Source organism: Microtus ochrogaster, chromosome 24 (assembly GCF_000317375.1).
Source record: "Microtus ochrogaster isolate Prairie Vole_2 chromosome 24, MicOch1.0, whole genome shotgun sequence".
In the NCBI taxonomy this organism is placed as follows: Eukaryota; Metazoa; Chordata; class Mammalia; order Rodentia; family Cricetidae; genus Microtus; species Microtus ochrogaster.
The window spans coordinates 17,263,825-17,286,168 of record NC_022024.1 but is presented as its reverse complement, the minus strand read 5'-3'; the positions used below and the strand labels follow the sequence as shown (position 1 = coordinate 17,286,168).

The 22,344-nt window shown below is 38.5% G+C and overlaps 1 protein-coding gene across 3 annotated transcripts in view; it reads right to left on the bottom strand.

Moving 5' to 3' along the window:
• The window catches only part of Syt1 (synaptotagmin 1), a 505,227-nt gene that overhangs the window by 127,640 nt on the left and 355,243 nt on the right, over positions 1-22,344 (bottom strand). For 2 of the 3 annotated variants that reach the window (XM_013350339.2, XM_005358083.2), the window contains 4 exons: positions 16,504-16,688; positions 10,191-10,313; positions 6,408-6,575; positions 3,345-3,512 (listed from right to left, as the gene is read on the bottom strand). In XM_013350339.2, coding sequence (XP_013205793.1) covers positions 3,345-3,512; positions 6,408-6,575; positions 10,191-10,313; positions 16,504-16,688 — 644 coding nt within the window. The remainder of the gene's footprint in view (positions 1-3,344; positions 3,513-6,407; positions 6,576-10,190; positions 10,314-16,503; positions 16,689-22,344) is intronic. The other variant, XM_013350340.2, reaches the window with a different exon arrangement.

Here is a 22,344-nt window from a genome sequence, read left to right as displayed (position 1 = left end):
TTTGGACCTGGTCTAACCTGCTTCTATCCAAGTCGCTGGTTGTATAGCCTCCTGTGGTTACAAAGTTGTTTCTTTAAATCTTACCACTCATTATGCCATTAAACTGACATTTAATGTTGATGGGTGAAATGAATGTCGTGGACACAGTAGCTCTAGTAGGAAAGGAGAAAGATCTTTGAAGTCTTGAACTCAAGTCAGTCCAAGACTTCAGTTCATTCCCACAAATATGAACAACAGAAAAGGGCACAGCACATACCGCAGAGACCAAGGAACTGGAGAGATGAAACCTAATTGGGTCTTATTTCCTTTCCTATGAAAAGGTGTCTACCTGCATCTAGTCATGCCAAGCTAATGCTGAGTGATATCTATTTTAGGAAGTTTCCTGTTTCATAAAAGAGAAAATAGCCTCTCCAATGGGCCAAAGTTACTCTTCCTGAGTGAAGACCAAAGAGGAAACTGTCCCAAGACTTTAAATTATCCTGGTTCATTGTTTACCATTAAAAACATCCAGTAGCTGTCAGCCAGCACAATGGTGCTGAGAAAATAGAGTTGGGTCGATGCAGATGAAGGCAAAAGTTGAGAGTAAGAAAAGCGGACAATGAGGACTACTGAGAACTCCAGAACAATGGCAATGGGTCTCTGATCCTACTGCACGTCCTGGCTTTGTGGGAGCCTAGGCAGTTTGGGTGCTCACCTTACTAGACCTGGATGGAGGTGGGCGGTCCTTGGACTTCCCACAGATCAGGGAACCCTGACTGCTCTTTGAGCTGATGAGGGAGGGGGACTTGATCAGGGGAGGGGGAGGGAAATGGGAGGCAGTGGCGGGGAAGAGGCAGAAATCTTAAATAAATAAATAAATTAAAAAAAAAAAGAAAATAAAAATGGCCACGAAGAAGAATAGGCAATCAGTCACTCCCCGATTGAAGAGTTACCATTTGCCAGATTCTATGGTAGGACTTTCACATGCTACCTTTCTTATTTATAAAGACTATACAGTGCAGATAAAATGACCACCTTTCAGAATAAAACACTCTATTTGAAAGTGCGTGAATGACTTGTTCTAGGTGCCAGGGCGCATAAAGACATGAGCTAGAATTGAAAAGATGAAGAATTGTGATTGTAATCTAGGTCTTTCTCCAGTTGGTGTCAAGGGCAGGTAGGAAGTAGAAAAAGAGGCAACGGGAAACTGATCCCCGGACCTTTTGTTCTCACTAAGAGCACAGCAGCACAGTTCCAGCATCCTGGTAATTACAAGTTTCAGAATGACTCATTCTCCATGATTTGGGTGACAAATGCCTTAAAGAAGTTCAGGGGGATGAAAGTGGCAGAGGGAAGAAGGGGGAACCAAGGGGGGAAGGAACGCCTTTGCCTACCTAGATCAAACCTACTGGTTTAGTGTTAAGTCTTAAAATCTACATCTACTCAAGGAATTTTTTGAAAGAGGGAGTATAGATTACCAGAATTTTTTTTTCTAAATTCAGGAAAACCATTTTTCAGAAAGCCACTGTCTGTGACTGTAGAACCCACATCATGAATCTGGTAAGTAGTGAGGACCATGAGCCCTGGACAAATGGCCTTGCCCTATCAGATATATTGGGTTATAGTCAAAACTAGCCAGGTATATTGGGTTATACCCAAAATTAGCTAAACTAAATTAACTAAAGCTAGTTAACTAATGAATACCATTCAGTGTGCTACATTCAAATAAAATACAAAAACTCATGATATATCGCACCACCTTGTTGTATAGAAACAATGTTACTCAATAACTGATTTTCTTATCACATGCGTGCTTGAGTTGACATCAATATTAACTCACTCCTAAGGAAGAGTAATGTATAAAAATCATGAAACTTGAAAATTTGGTATTCAGGATTTTTCTTGCACTGGTAAATCTTCATAGCTAGGTAAGCCCTAATCGCAATGTTTAAAGAAGGTCATGTTTGAGTAACATTACATTCTATAAAAGAGTTTGTTGAGTCATTTGCTTCCCTTTCTACAACAAATTAGTCATCTTAAAGCTTAAAGAAAACCCAGTCCTTGTGTGTGTACATCAGTGCATGTGTGTGTGCATATGTGTGCATGTGTGGACACGTATTGACATGTGTGCATTGTGTGCTGGTATACATGTGTGCATCTGTGCATGTGTGTGCATCTATGCATGTGTAGTTTCATTATGCAAAATGTGCCAAACCTGCAGTAAGTCATTATTTACTTGAGGTAATTCACCATCCTACTAGAGAATGCAAGTTTAGACTTTCTTGGTGACATTGTGTCATTTGAGACTGTCTGGACAGTCTCTCAGTGCAAGAGAATCTCCAATAATAAGTTGCTTAATATATGTTAAAATAAAAATTGTCATTTTTATCATTCTGTGCTTCCCCCAGAAGTCTGCCTGGCAGAAGCAGTCATTCTGCATCTAAAAAACAACAACAACAACAACAAAAACCCAGTCTTAACACACTGTGATGCAACTTTTCATATTCAATGAAGGGTATGACGTTAGTAGTTGTAGATTCTGAAGAGAGGGTCCTTATGGTAACGAACAAGGCTGAGTTTCACTGTCTGGTCTATGCAGCCCCAGAGTGACCACACAGTACCAAACCTTAGATATCCTGTTTGCTGGTCCCTGGGAGATGGTTATTGGCCAATATCCTACAGAGGGGCTGTGAAAGGAGCTGTTTTAGAACTGGGGGAAGCTAAGGGCTGGATTATTTTTCTAATATTAGCCTGCTAAGACATTCACACGGAAAAACGCCCATGCCAGACAGGTATAGAACAGTCAAACAGAGCTGGCTACTACGGACTGTAAATGCACTACAGATATTGAACTTTTTTTAAGTGACAGAAAAATACTGGGCAAAGCTGTTAAAACTAAGAAAAAAAAAACCAATGTGAACAGCACGATGAAGATGAGAGTCACTTCAAAACTGTACTGAATACCAGCTTTTGTGTGTTTCAGGGTTTTTTTTTTTAAAACTTGTTATGCCTTAATATCTGCATGAGAAACAATAAACTTAAATATGCAGACATCATCAGAGAAAAAGCACCCTTTCATTTTACTGCACTAGTTCTAAAACCCACGCATACAATACAAAGTGATGGCTTTTTAAAGAAGGGGTTGCTTATATTCCCAGTGTGTTCATTTCGCTATTGTCTTTTAAATTCCACCCAGAAGTCCTGCATGTATCTCAGCAGGGTCATACAATTACTCGGACTCTGTTTTGGCAGCTGTCAGTGCCTAAAGGCCCATGTCCCCCTCCAAGAAGATCAAATTAGTATTCGAACAGGAAAAGGTGAATGAACGCAACTTGTCAAGTTAGAAACGTGGATGACTTCCCTACCTCTTCCTTCTCAGCGCTCTGGAGATCACGCCATTCCTCGGTTACGTGGCCAAAATCCACAGTGTTCATAGGAACTTTGAACTCTCCGATGATGTCATGCTTGGAGAAGCGATCAAAATCGTACACAGCCATCACCAGAGTTTTGCCACCTAATTCCGAGTACGGCACCTGCGTGAAAGGAGAGGAAGGTAAGACACTTCGTCATCAATGAAAGAATAAGAAACTTGGTTGTGTTTGACTAACTCTCTTGAAAAAAATGTTGTCGTTACTATTGTTTCAACTGGACACTAATTCAATGGATACCACTTTTTCAAGCCATCTAGACCAGTGGTTCTCAACCTGTGGGTCATGACCCTTTTGGGGTCCAATGGCCCTTTCACTAGGGCTGCCTGAGACCATTAGAAAAACACAGGTATTTACATGATGATTCATAACAGTAGCAAAATTACAGCTATGAAGTCACAATGAAAATAATTTTATGGTTGGGGGTCACTACGACCATGAAGATCTAGCTGTATTAAGGGGTTGCAGCATGAGGAAGGTTGAGAACATACATTGTTCTAGACTATCGTTACATGAAGGGTGACTTTTCCAAAGCCATGCTAGTAGTCTAAAAAGATCTAAATGAAATTTACAAGGTGCCCCACACACTTTCTAAAATAATTTAGTGATTGACACGAGCTGACTAGAAAATTGATGTTTTGATTATCAGAGAGTCATTATAATATGGATCTTGAAGTTCAATTGTAAGCGTGATACCGGTGAGCAAGAACGGATGAGTTCTCCAGCTTTTCAAATGCACTTGGGACAGATGCTATGGTTTGGAAAGCTGATTAGTGACATTTTTAATATTCAGGGAGAGCTCTGCAGTCCAGGTAAGCTACACTCCAGTAAGTGGGTAGAAATATTTAATTGAGAGGTTGTTTAGGCTTGTACTAAATATTTGATCAATTTTATACATGGACTATTTTGTCGGCATAAATGCTGTCTTATGCCCCCAGAACACATTTCTTAATTAAATTGGACATTTATTAATTAACTTTTATTAAGAAGGGAAAGGGAAGAAAGACTACCTGACCACTTATGTATAAGAAACTTGGGCTTTCAAATAAGTGTTTTGTCATTTATTCATTATGGTCAAAATCAGATTATTTTCTAAAATCCTGTGAAAAATTAAGTATAATGGTTTTCTACTTTAGGAAGAACCTAAAATAAACTTGAAAGATCTGAATTTCAATAGAATTCACAAATTTTGGAGTGGGAGTTTAGAAACCTTTAAGATTTTAAATTGTATTTCTTGAATATTTGCTCATGCTGAAGTAGTGTATGTGAAGTCTGTGCTTTGGATTAGGTAGACCTGGACCTGGGGAAAATGAATCAACCCAACTTGTTATTAAACTACAGCAAAGGAATCCGTACTCAGTGGAGGCCTTTCGAGAAGGAGTGAGGATATTTTAAACATCTGGACCACTGTAGGCACTTAGGAACCATTTATTATTAATACTCCCTTAAAATGGAAGTTTATTTTTGAGGAAAGATGATGAATTTATTTTGGGGCATGTTGTTCATTTTAAGTACATTGAACTCTACTCGAAAGGCAAACTATAAACTCACTTATGCTTCTATTCTTACATTGCATGGCTGCCTGGCATTTCAAGATACAGTTTATAATGTCTTCTGCAGAAATCAACATATTTTGTCTCAAAATAACTGTACTTGGTGTATATATATATATATATATATATATATATATATATATAGCCTGATCTATCTTTCTGAAATAAAATAATGCAGAAATTATAAACATTTATAGAATTTTACCAGTATGCTTCAAAGAAATGATATACAAGTAATAGAGGAAGGCACTACAATATTATGTCAAGATTATTCAAATAATACAAGAATTTATTAAGTTCCATTTAGAAATTGCTGACCTAAAAAGATCACTATATAGCCAAATAAGATGCTATTGACTATTCTTTACAAGACTTTAGTAATTGATATTTATTTGATATTTATTTGATTTGGTATAGGGTCAATAATGTCTTTTTAAGTCAGGAATTTTCTACTCTTAGTTACTGCTATGTTAACGGTCCAGACAAAGAAAAACTAAAGGATTTATGTGTTTAAAACTTGCGAACTTTAAAGAATAGAAAGACTGTTCTTTTATGAAATTGCAAACAGCATTTGAAGAGGTGATGACTCATGCCCCCATTTCATTTCCCACTGGAATGTTTGTCAACACAAGGCCCGTGTTATTGCTAAGCCTGGTTGGTGGACAGGGTAATTTTGAAAAGTCCTGCTGGCATATTCACAGAAATTTCATTTGCTATAAATGTAGTGTTTCTAAGGAAAAATTGAAAACAATTCCACATATCCACCAAAAGCACCATTTTTATGAATGACTTCCAGCGAAGAGTTACACGGTGCCTTGCAGCTTGCAGGGCATGTCATTTTGATGAGTTGTCATACGGGCAGAATGTCTCTTGGTTATTGTTTGTCAACTGATGTGTCTCAACATGATGAAGAGCCCCAGACAAGAGCCTAGAGTAAAGGAATGATGCTAGAGAAGCCCATAACTTTTTTTATTGCTAGGAGGAAGGGCTTTAGCATGTTCCAATCTCCCCATGAGTGCATGATGAACATTGGAGAACAACATCCTGTATTCTGAGTTCAATAGTCCTTATAGGCTTGGCCCATTTTTCAGAGCCTTGGAAACTCTGGAAAATAATAGCTTGGGCTTTATTTTTGGAGGCAATGGGGTGCGGTGTCAAAGTCTGTTGGTGTACACGGGTTGACCTTGCTTTTTTAGATGTGGCTCTGATAATGCAAGGTCTACCTACGTTCTAATGCAAGGTCTACCTACGTTCTATTTTGAAAATACATAGCCAATACCTCCACTTCGGACGCTTCATTAAACTGAAATTTCAACTGTGAAATATTCCAAACACAGCTATGGTGAATCCCAGAGTAAGTTGCTCATGCTCCTATGTGTGTCATGATGAAACTAGTGTTTAATAGAAAACAAGGAAGGACAAGCTATAAATCAACCCAAACATTTACCTTGAAAGTAAATTGTTCATTGAAGACAGGGTTGAGGGTTTTTCGGTGAACTTTTGTCTCAAATTTCTTCTTTTTGTCAGGCAGCAGGAAGACCTTGACGTACGGATCAGATGTTCCCCCCATGTCCAAGGCAGGAAGTTCAGCAGCTTGGATGATGCCGACCAACAGCTGAAATGAATGAGAACAAATGGGCCACATCAAAGATGGAACATTTGAGAGAGACTGATTTGTTCACAGTGGTGCACACTGTTCCCTTTGCTTTTACTCAACTTTTATTCTCGTGAGTCTGAATACAGAGGGCAAGTGCAGTGAGCTCTGTAGACTTAAGACACCGAATTATGACAGATGCAGGCTCTAAGCCGCCTCGTTTTTAAGCACAAAAGAGGCTTCTAAAAGGTGGCTGATTACAGTTAAATATGGAATTCATATTTGCAGAAGGGTTCCAATCAAATAATGTCCTAGTTGCTAAAAGCTCTCGAGCTTCGTTTTTCCTTCCAGCTCTTGCTTTATCAGTGGAATTAAGTCGCTCAACAACCACAGTCTATAACTGCAAAGCAGGGAATGTTTTATTCTTTTCTGAAGTCTCAGAGAAGCAAAATGGAAATTTTTTAGTCACTGACTAATATTTTGGAAAGAAAAAACTAGAGTTTTATGTTTCTATCCCACTTGACCTATTCTTGTATGTCTATATTTTTAAAACCTTAGTTTATGTTAGAATAATTATTCAAGAAAGATGCATTTAAATGGAGGTAGAATAAAATGCATTAAAAATTTAAGCTTTCTCAAAATGGGGAGAGTTCTAGATTTGAATATCTATGTTAAATAACTACGTTTTTCATTTTCCTAATATAGCAATTTTCTCTGCACTGTATTTTCACCAATAAACTTCTCAGTTTCACTGGGAATATTAAACTAATGTGGCATTATTATATTACTTCTTTTGTGAGATAAAAATCTGACTCTATAGCTCAGGCCAGCCAGCCACCTGCCTCTGTCTTCCCAGTACTCAGATTCTAAGCATGAGTCCCCAAACCCATCTTGTCGATATTTTTGTAAAGAAAAAAACATGTGAAATCCAGTTATTACAGATTCTTCAATAAATGTGGACACACTACAGGTTTTTACTACAGGTCATAAACATGTGAGTCATAGTTTTTTAGGCAAATGGAGTGGACCAGCAACCCATTTCCTTACAAAAACTGACACCCATTTTCTGTCACATGACCTAGGCCATCCTCAGTGTATTTTGGTTGGTTGGCTCAATTTCCAACTTTGATCTTGCCCTAATGGGTATGCCAATTCCACTTTAAAGCTGCCTTGCCTTTCAGCGGGAGCCATGAGTGATAGAAGAGAGGTACCCCAACGCAGACATGGCCCAAGAATAGCTATTGTAGGTACTAGAGTATAACCACGCAATTAATAAAGCTCACGGTCTCACAGTTTGTTATAGGTAATATTCTATTCTTCATTCTCACTTTGTGAAAATGATTTTCTTTTTGGCCAACATAACAAACTCAGTAAGGAGAGATAATTCTAGTCTAGAGACTTGCATATCTTGCCGTTAGAGGTTGGAGGGATTTCTTCTAATATCCCTTGAACTTCTGTTTAAGAGAGACGTATTCCCATTGTGAAAGCTTCTTAATTCAAGGAGTTTTTTCTTTTTGGTTTTGGTAAACAAATACTCATATTTGACTCCAACCTTGTCTACAAGTCTCCTCAGATTTTACAGTCCCTAACTCATAGAAACCGTGTGGTGATGGAAACTGGCAAGGATATTTGAAATTAAAAACCAATGCATGGTATTTATCAATAAAATCTTCTAGACCATCATAAAATTGTCCAAAATATGCATTTCATTTTTTTTTCAAGACAGGGTTTCTCTGTAGGTTTATTTTTGTTGATCCTATCCTGGAACTAGCTCTTGAAATTGAGGCTGGCCTCGAACTCATGGAGATCCACCTGCCTCTGCCTCTGCCTCCTGAGTGCTGGGATTAAAGACGTGCACCACCACTGCTAATGTGTATATTTGCTACTCTGTTTTCATCAAACATTTTTGGTTAAAACAGAATGAATTCTGTTCTTAAAAGTACTCCTGGGTTGAAGACATGGTATCTGCTGTACTTCCAGAGGACTTAGCTTCGATTCCCAGCACCCACATGGGAGCGTGCAACCCAGAGGATCTAATACCTTCTTGTCGCCTCCATAGCCAAAGTGCACACATGTAGTGCACACAGATACAAAAAGTATTTAGAACTTTCAGAACTAATCAGTATGAGATGCTACAAGATTTCTCCTGGGAAATATGAAAGGAGAAAAATATCAGGTGAGTATATAAAGACAGGTTAAAAACCTGGAAACCTCCATTGGTAATGTAATGTAAGCTAACCTTTACCCTTTCTGGAATATGTAAATAATAAACTACTTTGCTTCCAACTAAATCCTAATGCTCACATTTTGGTAGAAGTAGTAGTAATGACCTGAAATACATTTAATTATAAGGTGTAAAGGAATCTCCCAATAATCCTATATAAATACATACTTACAGACCATACCTAAATTCAATAGGCAGGTGTCTGAAACGTATTATAAAATAATTAGCCAGGGTTCTAATAAAGATGGCCAAAGAAAAGCATTTTCCAATCCCACACATCCTTCAAGGTTGGGGGGGCGTACTCGGAAGCTTCAAAGACCTGAACTGTCAGTTCCCAAACGAAATCCAGAATCGCTACAACTGCTTCCAGTTCTGACTCTGGACATCAGCCATGAAAGCCGACTGTTGATGTTTGAGTCACTTATCACTCTTTGCTCATCAAGCAGGATATCTGTCGCTAGCATATGCTACATTCCCGGAATCATACCCAGTTACCAGCCTTCCTCTTGCCTCAAAGGAGGAGGGACGCCAAAGAAGTGGGTGGTGTCGTACTCCCTAATAGATCAAGGGCTACGTTCGGAAGCTTATTCTGCTTCCTCTTTTGCAACTCAGACAGTACAGGGACGGATATTAACTTTGTGGATCTTACCTAGAAGGGTTTTCAAACGCATTTGGCACCCTGGGAATAACAGCCCACACCTGCATTATAGCTACGCAGTGAAAAGCGGCTGCTATGCTACCGATCTCAATGCACTCCACCACCTTTTGAGAAAGAGAAGCAGGGATGCTTGTGTTGCAGTCTTTAGTCTGGTCACTTCTGGGCAGCCTTCTTGGGCTCTGGTAATCCAGCCACTGGCCTTTCGGCATTGACAGAGCCACTGTCTAATCACTTGAGGGAGTTTCGCCTAACGTGGCGCCACGCAGAAGGTATTTCTGCCTTTAAAAGCCACAGAGCATTGCCCTGTGTTAAATTCTTTCACTGCTTACCAATTTTACTTTTCTAAATGTGGGTTTAGATGGCAGCTCAAACCAAAGGCCCCGGCGTTGCGTGGACTCTAAATCTATACACCCCGGGGAAGGTTGTTCCTATGCACACGGAGGGACCTGTTGGGACTGGGCTGGCTGGGAGCTCTCAGAGGCAGGCTGATGGCTTGGAGTTAATTTGTATTCTGTCCGTCTCCTGTCCGTGCCCTGAGTAGATGTAATCGGCTGGGTACTGTGAATTCTAATTAGCAGAAGTTAAATTAGCAGCTAGGGGACTGCCTGTACTTGGAAATGATTTCATCAATAGCTTTGATAATTGCGTCCCCCCCCCCACCGCAAACGAAATGTTTTAAGAAGACTATCTTGCTCTCAATCGCTCCTTGGTAATTTCAGAAAATGTAATGGAATTAGACGTGTTCCCCTCAGACCTGGTTATTCTGGAAATCGTAGTCCAGCGAATATTGGAGCTTTCCCAGTTTTTCTTCTTCCTTGGGTTCTTCCTTCTCTTCTCCATCAGTCAATCCGGTTTCAGCATCATCGTCCTTAAGGGCCTATGAATAGGAAAAAAAGAAATCCCAGTGAATTTCCCTCCCAGTCCAAATAAACCTGGCCAGACCTCCAAGCTGTTTGAAGCAAGCATGATGATGCTGAACTCTACTTGTCTAACACATTCTCATTTGTTGCTTACACGCGCTTGTATTTTTTGATTCCACGTGTGCATGGACCTTCTTTCCCCCCCACCCCCCAGTCAGCAAGCAACAATGGAAGCAATGGAAGAAGCCCCCCCCCCCTCAAAGTAGAGCAAGCAAAACTATAAAATCCTTGCAAGGAAAATGTCAACTTGGTATGATTCTCGGCTCTGATTACATTGCCCCTTTCTCTCTATGATCAACATGCTCGCATCCAGGCTGGGTTTCACATTCTCGTAGCCGCAGAAGATGCTCAGCATCGTGTGAAGTATCGTTGGTGCATGCAGCGGAGATTCGTATGGAATGCATGGCCTTCAGGTGCCTGATTGTCTGTGCCAAGGATGGCTGAGTGACCCTCGGAAAATGTAAATCCTTTCGTTTCACATATACGATTGTCACATTTAAGGAAAAAAAAGGAGAAAACATGCCACCAGCAAACGCATGTTTAGAGAGTCGTTCACCCCATTTCCAGCTGAACTTCCCCGTTTTGTCTTCATGACAGCTAGCTCCACAGAAAGCAAGGCTGAATTCAACTGATTTGAGTTTATTGAATATCAAAGACAAGCATCATGTTTGGAATTTCAGAAAAACTCATATGGGCATAAAATTCATTTTGCATTGAAGAACAGAGTTCATGGTACTAAATTTTGAAAACCTAATCAACAACTAAATATTCTTCAATCTTAATGGTCAGATATAAATTAAAATATTTGAAAGATCATTATGTCATAAAATATACAAAATGCTTCTGTATTTAAAAAATCAAAGTATATAAAATTTTCCTACTATGCAAAAATTACTCCAGATATTTCTACTACAAAGGTTTCTAATAGTGGAAGATGTCTTTATGGGGATTACAGAAACATTTTTATGCATGTCTATTCGTTACAATTAAAATTTATGAAAAGTTCCATTTCCCCATTCACAAGTATGTTTGAAAAATTGAAAAGCCTTTATATTAGCCATCCACATATTTTGTTCTGGTCACTGCCTGTATATTTCCCTTGGTCATTTTTTAAAATCACTTGTGTTTTAATGAGCAAATGTTATCCACTTCTGTCTACTATCTCATTTTTCTTGCATGTACTCAGCTGCAGAATCTCACAGAAATTGAAATAAAGTGTCTCTGACAATATTAAAGAGTATTTACTATTATGTGACTACCGTCAGCTCTCAAGCTGATGAGAATTCTCCCAGAACTGAAATGTGAGATGTAAAGAGGCCCCAGGGCTGTCAGACCATGGCTCGCCATCTTGCTGCCCCTACCTGCATGGACCTCTTTTCTCTGCCTTTATTGTTCTCAGTGGAGACTCTCCCATCACTTACACAGAGAGCCTCAGTGGTGTTTAAAATGGTAACCCCCATCCCTAACTTTATAATGTCATCCAGTTTGGCTCCTCCCATCTAATCCCCTAATGGTCCCCCAAATCCATCTGCTCTCTGATTAGACGAACATCTGAGCAGAGTTGAACCATGGTCACAGGTGTCTGTCACCCCCTGTGTTTCTGATACGTCTCCGGAGTCTACAGCGAGCCTGAAAAATTGAAAACTGCCATTCTCAAAAGTGGCTACCCCTATACCATTTAATTTAGAAAGATTAATTTATCCTTGGGTGCTTTCTTGAATATTAAAGTAAGAACCAAAGCAGGGACCTGCACAGTTCCTGATGAATGGCACTCAGATGTCTGAGTCTGGCTCAAATACTTCAGACAGTGGACTCCGTTTGTCCCTGAGAACCTAGGTGTGTAAAATCTTTAGCACGGTCATAGAGGGTGTGTATAGAAAACTACAGTTTAGGAAGTTTGCCTCCCTGCAATAGTTTGATTTTTTTTTAAAGAGTAGAAAATTCCTTAATGCACTGACTGAAAATACCTACATGCCCCTCATGGTCACACTAAAAATAATCATGAATTTAAATACTTTTTCAAAAGTCCCTTTTCAGAGCTGACATTTTATATATCATGTTTCAGCTCAATGCAATTTGAAATAGTTGAGATATTAAATCTCCTTTACCCTAAGTGTTTTTTTTTTTTGCCAGAATAGAAGGTGCAGGACCATCTCTGCAATTATTTTGCATGAAATGGGGCTAAATTTTTGATAATTTTTCAGTGCTTCTGTTCATCACTGAAGTGATTAAGTCTATTCCTGTCCCAGAGGCCGAGCTTCATCAAGATGTATCCTGTACCATCACATTAAATTCAGACCTATTAAGTCAGTAGCTATTATAATATCTTGAGAGCAATATTTTTTCCTCCATAGGAAAAAAAATCCCTCAGATGAAAAATCTTGTAAGCCCAGAAGCTCTGAAGTCAGGCAAATTGTTAAGAGGGAAGTTGTGTTGTAAACATCAGGCTTTTTCTTTCTTTCTTTTTTTTTTTTTTTTTTAAAAAAAATCAAGTTCCCAGGTTTAGAAGGACCAGCTCATTGTTTCCTTTGACGTTCAAAAGTGACCTAGCCCACAACCATCAGAAAAAGTATTTGCTCATTCTCAATTATGCTGTTCACATGGGATTTGGTAAGGCATGCAGAAAGACAGTGTGAGAGACTGTCCTTCCTTTTCTCTCTATCCATGCAAAATCTTTCCAATCCTGTTCTAGTTAGCCCATGTTAGCAATGGTTAGAAGGAAACACTTCATCTTTGCAGATCAGTTGGGTTCAGCCTTTTGATGTCAAGATGGTAAGCCCTCAGCTGTGGAGCCCAGCCACCAGCATTGATTAGAAATGTCTAGTAGCAGAAGAAACCTACCGCAAGGGACAGTCCAGAACAGTCATGAGACATAACACAGATAAGGAGGACATAGAAGGAAGAAATAAAAATTAAAATATCCACACACATTAGTGAAAACCATGGAGAAATGATCGCTCTAAGCTTACGATTATGAGTTGCTATCCTCTCCCCTGTATGGTTAGTGATTTCAAGATTCAAGATATTAAAAAAACACTAAATATGAATCCTAAACATACTATCTAGAGTTTACTTCTGAAGTCAATGCTGAATTTTAAGGGATTATTTCTTAAAGGTTACAAAACCTTTCCAGAGAGATCTATAGCCATGAGTGTTGAAATTTGAATTTCTGGGAGTTTGGAATGGATTGAAGTAATAAAAACTTATTGATTGCCCTCAGGCCTATATCGCTTTAGAAGTACATCCATCAACTGTTCCTGTCTGTCCTGACTTTATACAAGAGAGCCATATACTGGCCTTATTTCCCTTCTCCGTGTTCACTGTGATGTGACGCTTGAAGCACTTTGAAAGCACAGTGTTTAAAAGTGAATTTCATCGGTATAATTTGGAGGATCATGGGACACCACGTGGCAGATAATCCTCCTAAAATCGGTGCTTCCAGTTTTCATCTTTAGCCCTCATCTTCATAAGCTATTAGCTGTGTTAGTAAGGACTGACAGAAACATACCCTGTGGTTACATAATTATCATTGGGACATGATAATTTCACTATTCCAATTATATCTCATTCCATACATCTAAAATTGAAAATCATATCTAGCTAAAGCCCCACAGTACATAAAATGTTTGACTTAAGGTCATTAAAACCATTGAGAGTGGTTGAAGTTCTAAATACTTTGTTATGACAGGAAGTTAATATAAACTGTCGCTGAGCTTTTCATACTAGTTCCTTGCTAGATTCATATTCCTCTGCCCCTCTCCATCCAAAGGAGCAGGAGATAGGTCCCCACCTAGTCTATTTGTGAGCTCGTGGTCATTTGTCCATGGTGTAAGGGGGATAATGGCACTGTGCCATCAATTATACTATTACAACTATTACATCATACAGAACAAATCCACAAATGAAAATGTAACTTCCTTATCTAAGAAAAAAATGCTATAGCTACCAGTTAACATTTATCAAAGCTTCTAAATGTTAATATAAGGACATAAGAAGATCACAATTGAGTTTTATAATACCCATAAAAATCATAGCACTATGTATTCAAATTATTGTTTTCAAAGATACTGCTAAAATAGCATCCCTTTTCTAGGCCATGCTCATCCAGGGAAATTATTTCTATACTTAATTATAAAATGTTTTTTTAAAGAATCTATGATTTTTGTCAAAAAAAACCCAAATGAATAAAAGAGGAAGAAAAATCAGTGTTAAATGCTACTTGTTATGACCCTAAATTTGAGTATCTACTTAACAAATTAAATGAAGAGAAAAATCCTTCTTAGGTACCTGGAGTTGATCATGAGCTTCTCTAACTGATGAGAAACTGCCAGACAAATTGAACCGTTGCTAGCCTGAGCTCAGGATAAAACTCTCTGAGCGTTAAACTAGACTTCACATGCAGCCATCCATGCATATACAGCTCTGAATGCAAACTAAACTGCCGGGAATGAGAAGTGGGCCCCTGGGAAAACTGCTCCAATAGACACTACAGTGTCTTCGAGGAGTTTTTCTGTTTTTGTTTTGTTTTGTTTTTCAAGACAGGGTTTCTCTGTTCTCTGTAGCTTTGGAGCCTGTTCTGGAACTAGCTCTTGTAGACCTTGGCTGGCCTTGAATTCGTTGAGATCCGCTTGCCTCTGCCTCCCAAGTGCTGGCATTAAAGGTGTTGCCACCACCACCAGGTTCTTTGAGGAGTTTTAAACTCCCACTGGGAAAGAGGGGAAACATGTGAGAGTGTGCGGGGAAGAAGGGAGCTACACGCATCTTCCATGCGGCTTGTGTTAACACCTGATCAAATTGTCCTTAAGTTCATGTGTTAATGATTCCATTAATAGTAATTAATACTGTAAGTCAATTGGAAAAATTGCCTACACATTTTTCTATTTGGGAATAGGTAGAACTATTTAAACTATCTGATAGGAAACAATAATTACAAAAATTTCTATGAAAAAAATCTTCACTGTCCTTTCATGAGTTAAATTTTCTTTAGAAACATTTAATATATGTATTTCTTTTTATTCCAAAAGTGAAGACACATTTAATACTTTTTATGAAGCGTCACCTTGGCTAATTTGTCCAGCTAACTTAGTTTAAAATAGGCAGTAACATCAAGACCACCCAGACAGCGTCTCTATGCATGGAAGACAGCTCAGACACACAGTTTATCAACATCATTGAGGGTCTGATTATGATCACTAATTGGGGAAATATAATTTTGTCTTCTAGCTCTGTCTTGTTCTTTAGGACTTGGATCCTATCCCCCATCACCACATATAACTCATTAATTCTGGCAACTGATGACTGAGCGGGCAGGGTGTGTGGCAATGTTGGCAATTACTAAGTGTGATGAAGCTACTTAACAGAGCCCGAGTGCCATGGGTGGGTCAGACAGAGGCCCTGGCAGAGAGGGAAAGGACTCAGGCACCTTGATTACATTGTCTTTCAAATTCCAATCAAGGTTGGCTAATGCAATGGAATATAAATGCTCAGGAATTAGCTTATTATGCCAAGCTCATGAAACCACACCCGCTGGCGTAGAGTCCTCCCTTGTGCATGCGTGTGCGTGTGTGTGTGTATGATGTGGGATTCCCTTCTGTATGCTGTGAATATGTTTTATTGCCAATGGTTCATAAAGAAGCCATTTTGGCCTTTGGCAGGGCAGAATCTAGCCGGGCTGGAAGAGATACCTAGAGAGAGTAAGTAGAGTCAAGAGACGCCGTGTAGCTGCTGAAGGAGAAAGATGCCAGAAACTTACTGATAGGCCACAGCCTCATGGTAATACACAGATGAATAGAAATGGGTTAATTTAAGATATAAGAACTAGTTAGAAATATGACTAAGCTATCATCCAAACAGTGTTATAGTTAATAATATAGTTTCTGTATGAATATTCAGGTCTGAGTGGCCGGGAAATGAAGGAGCAGTCTCCGTTTACATGTGTGTGTGTCACAAGGGAGAAGAAAAGAAAACCCACTGTACCTCTCTCCACTACACTTTAAGAGACTGAAAGGACTGTCAAGCATCTCTGCAAAAGAAATGGTAGCCACAAGTTGTTCATTTCCGTGAGCATCTGGTGTAGAAGAACAGAGCCCTCACTGGTGACTTATTAGCTGAAGAGTTTAACAAATCAATAAGGGGCATGCGCCTTACCTGATCTTTCATGGTCTTCCCTAAGTCTTTCACGTCTTTCATGTTAATGGCATTCTTTCCTCCCTTCTCCTTTCCCTTCTTCTTGTTTTTCTTTTTGAACAGACATTTCTTACAGACACAAAAGCAGCAGGTCACGACTAAAAGGACCGCAACTATGGCTATGGCAATTAAGGCCCACGGTGGCACTGGAAGAGAAAAAGAAACATACATGGACATTAGCAACAGAACTGGTTTAACCCAATACAGCAGACAGTCATCTGTGTGGCTGGATTTCCCCAGTGTCTGCTCTGCTCTTGAGGTACTGTACCGTTGGGTTTTAGCAGCTCAACCGCCAGGGCACAAACTGTTCTTCAGCAGCCCCCCCCTTTTTAAAAACGGTTTTGATTTATTATGTATAGAGGATTCTTCTTGCATGTATCCTGCAGTACAGAAGAGGGCACCAGATCTTATTACAGATGGTTGTGAGCGACCATGTGGTTGCTGGGAATTGAATTCAGGACCTCTGGAAGAACAGCCAAGTGCTCTTTACCTCTGAGCCATCTCTCCAGCCCCTACGGGCTGTTCTACCTCTACACACATCACATGCAACCTCTCCCTTGTGCTCCACGTTCCTCTTCCGTGAATTCTTCTCTTTCTTTATTGAGAGCGCAGCTCCCCAGGCAGTTTCCTGAGTTTGAACCCTGATTTTATCTTCTATACATGCTCTTTTATCTTTGGCAAATCCTCTCTTTGCCTCAGTTTCCTTACCTGTTCAGTAGTGGTAAAATTGATAAGTACCTTACCTTATCTTATGAGAATTCAGTATTAAGATGCTGTCCAGCAGGATAAAAGCTTAGTTCACATCAACCGTAACTATTCATCAAGCAAACACTAGGCATTATCTTAATATGTTATGGCATGGTCGAATGGGCAGACACTAATCACACAAACAGAAAATGAAATGTCAAAGGTATAACCATATTGGAGGCAAGGGATAAGTACTTGGTGCCTTGAGGGGCACTCATGGAGAGATGTATAGGGCTTGGCCAGGTAGTGGCGATGTGACTGCCCTGATTGCTTAATGGTTCCTCCTGTTCTTCTCTACCAAGTTAATAATATAGTGGCATCCATTTCCTTTGGCTGGTTAAAGTTAACTACTAAAAAGCCTACAATGGCAGCCAGCGCACAGCAAGGGCTCACCTACTAGTGCTATAGTTTCTCTATATTCAAGGCATAGGACTCAATGATGCTAAGAATCTTTAGGAGACATGAGATATAGGAAGAGGGATATCAGAGGAAGGATAGACACCAGGATCAAAGCTCAGTGAGAAGATACAGGGGATGGAGAGGAGGAAGTGATGAGCTTCAGGTATTAATAGAAGAGGTTGATCTATAGGCTACGTTTAACATAACAAAGCATATAGCAAAAACACACACATAAAGAGCTTTCTATGAGAGCTGTCCAATTGCTACAAGCTAAAATATTTCCTTATTTAGCATCCATGTACAACCGGCTTATACAAAGCTAAGTTTCATGGGTGCATTTGAGCTCTAACTTCCTCTGGAACGGAATTATTCACGATTCAAATTGCAGCTCTTCAAATCCATCAGAAGTAATTAGATTTGTCTTTTGTAATAATAAAAAGGCACTGGGCACTGAAAGAGTAAGAAAAAGCCTCATTTTCTTTGAGCCGCATAAACATCATTAGTGCCAATGATTGTTGAACACAAGTCAGGAGTACTCTGAGAAAGTAAAAACACTTAAAATTAACCTCTCTTCAAAACAGAAAATCCACTCTTGCGTGCGCTCTCCGCGTTAAGCTTTATAGTGAAGAACATTCACTTTGCATATTATTGACTATTAGATTATAACCCGAGGACATATAAAATCACCGCTTTTGATACCATGTTTATAGCTACAGAAATACTCCTGTGAACAGTAGAGCTATGTACACACGCTAAGACATGGTTCTCTAATGGAGCTATGTACACACATTAACACGTTTCCCTAATGTTCTTTAATCATGCTTTTTATAAAAAAGGGGAAGTCAATGCAAGCGCATGCACCCAATGATGGTATTCCTAAGACTCCACTTAGACATTCTGCCTCTGATGACTGAGCTAAAGTCCCACCATGTGTGGTACAGGTAGCTGTGTGTTGAACGCAGGCAAGACAATGTTAATAACGGCCCTTCATTCTAAATCTCAGATTGTTCTCCCAGTCAGACTTTTGTGATAGTCTCGCAGAGAGCGGCATAAAGGCCCCTTAAATTACAAAAGACAAGACTGAGATGATTTGACAAGTTCACACAAAAGAAAATAGGCCGTGAGAGCATAGGAACATTATTTAATCAAAAAAAAAAAATGTTAAAGAGAGAGGACCGTGGGGTCACAGGAAGAAGTCTGAAAGAGTGCAGCTGGAAGGTAATTTCACACCACTGGAAAAGTTTCATTGTGTGTCCTTTGTGTCTTAAGGCATTGCTGACTGCCGTATTTGCTTTGAGTTGACCTAATGTGGGAATTAATTTTAATACATGTAATAGGGAATATTATACTATATAATTATATAATACATAATATATTAATATAGTAATTACTGCATATAATTACTAGAATTTTCCTCAAATTTACTACTGCCTATAGATAGACATTAAAAAAAACTTACTCTAGCTATTTTGTACAAAGGTAATATTAATGTCAAAGAATAGCCATTTTTAGTTAAACAGCTGAATGTGATAGCCGACAGAGACTGTGCCACAGAGACTGTGTGGAGTAGCCATTTTTAACAAATGGAATTCCTTAAATACAGTGTTTACATTCAATTTTACTATTAAATAGAGAAGTTAATATTTTATATTAAAATATAAATTTAATATTTTAATTTAATATTTTATATTTAATTTAATATTTTAAATTTAGAACATTTATCAAGGAAATACTATCCTCAGTATTCAGTCGTTCACTTTTAGTATAGTGAGCAAATCTCATGGAATATAATTTGATTATTGAGAATCTCCTTATTATGGTCCAACCTCTGTGCTATGATTTTAGCCACACTATTTCTTTTAATCTTCACAGCAAATTTGTTCATTATCACTTGAATTTTACATAGAAAAACTCAATCGATTTAGTGTCATGAGATATTTAAATGTCTTTAGGTTGTTCAGCTAAAAATGTAGAAATTAAAAAAGGCATACAAAGGGAAAAGTCATGTCTGGTACTGAGGCCTTTTTAAAAAGATGCTTTAAAGAAAAAAAAATCCAATAAAGCAAATAAACAGTTGTCTAAAGTGTGGCCAGGAGCAAATTCTTTGGTATAAATACCCTTCCATCAAAACACTGCTGTTGGCACAGTGTTCAGCTGCTGCTTATCACAGCCACTACCAACAGATGAAAGTTCAAATCAGAATTTTAATATTTAACTCAAAAGCTTTCAGCGGAAAAAAATGCACAAGAATGAAAACTCTGAGGATATTATTTTTAATTTTCCAGTTAAATAATTAGTTCTTCCAATATTTCTTGACCTAAAGGTAAATGGATACACGAGAATGAAGCTAAAGGAAAACTTTTAATAATAGCTTAAGTTAGACCTGGGGTAGGCGGAAGAAAAGTCCCTCAATGACTTGCACTGCACATCCTGGTTCTTGGAAGCCACGAACATGTTAAGGACATAGGAACATCCCTGCTCATTCCCACCATTAAGTTTTACATAAGTGTGTTATTTTTTGGAATGTTACTCTCTATTCTCTTTAGTCATCTAATATTGACTTTTCAGGGTTACCATGAATATTAGCATTTTTAAATAAAATTAATTTTTAAATAAAATAAATAAAATAGCTAGACACATTTGTTAAAACCCAATGGGATTATTGACTGTATGATGTAGTATATTAGGTGGCTTAGAGTAAGCTCGCATAAAATCACTTAAGATAGTAATTAGTATTTTAAATCTGCATATAGTTGGAAAACATTTTAATATATCCTCTTCCTGGGCAGAAAACACACTTCTTACTGATTTAAAACGTAGGTTTTTGTGGAGTATTTATGACGTGAACGTCGATATTGACATAGACACAATGAAAATGTTAGTTAAAATTTTGAAATAAAATTGCATGAATAGGTCTGTTATTGGAAAATCAAATACAACTGTTCCCCTCCCCAAGAAAGGTTACTCTTCCATGAAGGTAGGTATAAACTGAATAGTGGAACACATAATTAGGCAACCAAACACATTTGTGCTTACCTCCTCTGTGCAGGATCTTTTTTTCCTCAAGACTGGGAGACAAATTAATCAGGGGGTGTCTAATAATGCTCATTTATTATTTCTTTTGATTTTTCTATGTCATAAGGTAGATGTCATTCGCTTTATTTAAGGGAAGGTAGTTTCTCATTTTGCTAACCTTGGCTCCAAGAACAGAACACGATGCATTTTAGGGTGGACTCAACATGGCTCAACAGGTTTGTGGATAAATTTAGGCTGCATGGGCCTAAATCTATTGAAATCAACTAGTAACTATTCTCTCTAGAACAAAAATACCCTAGTGATATCGAAAAACATCAATTGTTTTCTCCAAGGGACTTTTGGCACAAAATAAATTTTAAAGAAAACGATCTACTTAAGGAACTCTGAAGAATTTCTTCTTTTTCATGCCTGTTTCTTTAATATAGGATCGGGAATTATGAGTTAAAAGTGCCACGGTTATAAAGCTATTGCACAGTGTACATTTTTCGAAGTAAGATCTTCAGCATTCCCCAGTAACTTCACTGGGCATTTGGGCTCCCCGATCTGAAGCTTGCTCATCAGAATACATTACACTCAGGTTCACAGAATCAGCCATTCATACAGAGAACCCTGCTGTGGCCCAGGGATGTTTCGGTAGGTAGCTCTCCACCTCGAATTTTCAAAGGAATTAGAGTGATCGAGAGATCAGTGCATAACGTGTAGAAACCCACAAAGCCATGCTCTGTTCCTTCAGTAGGAAGTAAGAAAACTCTGCAGTGATCTCCTCCCCTGGCTTTTCTTGGGGTACCCTAATCCTAGCTCCTTAGCTCTAACTCCCTCCTTCCTTTTTCCTCTTACCTCCTTTTACAGCTTTTGTTTCCTGGCCAGTACAACAACCTATGGACTTATTTTTTGGGATCTTGGTTTAGTTCAGGGTCATAGCTCACTGTGTGTGTATGTGTGTGTGTGTGTTTTCCTTAAATCTCTCAGGTTTGGTTTTTGCTTTTATAGACAGCTCTGAATTCTGTGTCAGCTAGATTATCATTCATTATCTAACAAATCACCTTAAATTCAGTTTTTTTTTTCCTAGATGGGCTGCTGCTATTTCTTTCCTGGGAAATATAAGCCTGCCCATTTTCACTAGTCTTGGAGCAGCCGGAGACCTCAATACAACATGGGTAATTTTGTTGCTATGGATACCGCAAAAACTTAGCAGTGACTTCGGGTATTTTCTGTAATTGCTACATCTCTATTTGTCCAATGAAAGCCTTGCTCCTGCACTCACATCTCAGTAATGCATTTTATGAGTAAATTCCAGACTTGTACATTCATGTATCACTGAAGTTTTTTTTTGCCAACTTCTAGTTTGCCTCCAATTATCTGTCATCTTTCTAGAGCATTATGATTCTCCAAGATAAAGAATACAATATAAAAATGGTTAATTTTGCTACTAACTTGTAGGAAAAAGAATCTATTTCAAAGCTTTGCTTTGGAAACTGTTTATGAGTGATTTTTTAAAAAAATTACAAGGATAAATATCGTATAAAGATTGACAGAAAACAAAGCAAGCTCTGTATATTAAAGCTTTTCATAGATTACAGAATTGCAGGTGGGAAAAAATAAAAAAATACTGGATATACA